The following is a 2,473-nucleotide window of genomic DNA, read 5'->3' as shown; positions in this document are numbered from 1 at the left end:
TGGTGAGAACCCGGGAGGCGGAGCTTGCAGTGAGCTGAGATCCGGCCACTGCACTCCAGCCTGGGCGACAGAGCGAGACTCCGTCTCAAAAAAAAAAGAGAAAGCAACACGGTTTGGTGAGAGACACAAATGGCTCAGAAGGAGGAGAGAGGTCTTTTCAGCCTGTCTCTGCAGCCCACCAACTCACTAACCTGGATTAACCCTGGGCTGGGATGCTGACCTCACTGTGCCTGTGTAATGAGGGAGCTGGAATGGGGTGAAAGCATGGATACCTTCCAGCTCTTAACACTCCACGCGTCCATGAAGATGGCTATCATGCTGATTTTTGCTTGAAAATTTAATTTTTATTTTTTCTCACAGGTTGTATGAAATAAATGTGGAAGATACTAATGAAATAGACTGGGAAGATCTTGCTAGTGCCATAGGGTAAGACCATTTGTTTAATATTAAACTAATTAAAATATAGAGATGACTTAATAAATATAATAACTCTATCATCTTACAGGGCTGATAATGATGCTGCATTTGGAATTTTGTATAAGTGGTGCTTAAAATTCAGTGTATTCGGTGAAACCCTGTCTCTACTAAAAATACAAAAAATTAGCCGGGCGTGGTAGCAGGCACCTGTAGTCCCAGCCACTTGGGAGGCTGAGGCAGGGGGCACCTGTAGTCCCAGCTACTCGGGAGGCTGAGGCAGGAGAATTGCTTGAACCTGGGAGGCGGAGGTTGCAGTGAGCCGAGATCGCGCCATTGCACTCCAGTCCCAGCAATAGTGCAAGACTCCGTCTCAAAAAAAAAAAGAAAGAGTGAATTATAAGCCTCAATTGGAGGATGACATACCAATGTTAAAAAGAGGACATGGTGATCATTAAGGGTAGTACTGTTCAGGATCAACATAATTAAGATAACATGCAAGATTTAGCTATTAATTTGAGATAAAAAAATAGTAAACTTAAACTCTGAGTGTATTTTTACTTTGTGTAACATTGAAATGACCTCCACTGGTACATTTCAACTCTGTAAACATGGATGGCTCTCACTAAGAGCCACCGTGGTGTTGATCAGAGTGTGGATCATGTATCTCCATTACCAAGAATATAAATATAATAGATAATGATCTGTCTATCAGATTGTGACAAATTTTGCTATTCAAGGTAAGTACTTTTAAAATCTTTTTAATTGGGTCACTGCCTTTACTAGAAACTTCAGTCAGCCTGCAGCCACTAGCTTTGGCATTAGAGGAATCATCAAATCATTTCTCACTTCACTAAATTTGTCTTATTTGATGTTCCAAGGCTGGTAATGGTAATAAGAGCAATGCCTGTCTGTGTATAAATAGTCAAAATAATTGAGGGCTAGGCACTATGGCTCATGCCTGTGATCCCAGCACTTTGGGAGGCCTAGGCAGGTGGATCACTTGAGGCCAGGAGTTCGAGACCAGCCTGGCCAACATGATGAAACCCTGTCTCTACTGAAAATACAAAAATTAACCAGGCATGGTGGTGCACACCTGTAAATAATCCCAGCTACTTGGGAGGCTGAGGCAGGAGAATCACTTCAACCTGGACAGCGGAGGTTGCAGTGAGCTGAGACCGTGCCACTGCACTCCAGCCTGGGTGACAAAGTGAGACTCCGTCTCAAAAAAGAAGAAAAGTTAGAAGTTGGTTCTGAATGAGAGCAATTTAGATGAGAAAAATATAGGAAATTTTAATGAAAACTCTACCCTTGAAAGTAAACTTTTTCTTCCTTTTAATATAGGACAGAAATTCTAACCAAGAGGATGACTAATGGTCGGCGCATATACTGTGGCATTAATGCCCTGCAGGCCAAGGTCAGCCTTATTGAAAGGTAGGAAAAATAGAAATGGACGCCTCTTAACTGTTTCTGTCTCTAGCCAAAGAGAAGTTGTTAACCCAGCAGAGTCTGCAGTGAGATTGCCAAGGTCCAAATCCCTGTTCCAGCACTTCTCGCATGTATGACCTACCCTTCTGAGTCTCAGTTTACTCATCTTAACTCATCTACTGAGGATGACGATAATCGTACCTACCTCTTAGTGCTTTCAGGAGGATAAAAGAAAATAACGTGTGAAACGTACTGTGTACTCCATGTAATTATTTTAGTCTTTGAAGCATTTCATATGGATAAAATTATTTACGCCCATTGGAAAATGGGGGCAAATGATTCAGACAGAGCCCTCCTGTGCTCCAGCATGAGCTTGTTGGTGTCATCCTTGCTTGTCTTTGGTTTTGTCTTTGAGTTCCTGGTCCATGCAGGGTCCCCGCTAAAGTGTTGAAGGGTGACGAGGAAAAGGGAGACATGGGTCCGTTTTGTGATGCCTGTGAGACTAGTGGACCTGGCCCATGTCGACTGAGGAACAGCAAAGAGCAGCAGAAGGCCGGGCGCGGTGGCTCAAGCCTGTAATCCCAGCACTTTGGGAGGCCGAGACGGGCGGATCACGAGGTCAGGAGATTGA

General features: G+C 43.8%; 1 protein-coding gene across 1 annotated transcript in view; it reads left to right on the top strand.

The window, feature by feature from the left end:
- Positions 1–1,848, top strand: part of LOC105507997 (transcription termination factor 1-like) — a gene marked incomplete at its 3' end in the record, with an annotated part of 3,631 nt that extends 1,783 nt beyond the window's left edge. Inside the window, exon 2 of the mRNA XM_011936733.1 lies at positions 1,759–1,848. Within this exon, the coding sequence (XP_011792123.1) occupies positions 1,759–1,848 (90 nt within the window). The remainder of the gene's footprint in view (positions 1–1,758) is intronic.
- Between the last annotated feature and the right edge of the window lie 625 nt (positions 1,849–2,473).

This window comes from Colobus angolensis, unplaced genomic scaffold (assembly GCF_000951035.1).
Source record: "Colobus angolensis palliatus isolate OR3802 unplaced genomic scaffold, Cang.pa_1.0 Scaffold1568, whole genome shotgun sequence".
Lineage (NCBI taxonomy): Eukaryota > Metazoa > Chordata > Mammalia > Primates > Cercopithecidae > Colobus > Colobus angolensis.
This window is presented reverse-complemented; position numbering and strand designations above follow the sequence as displayed.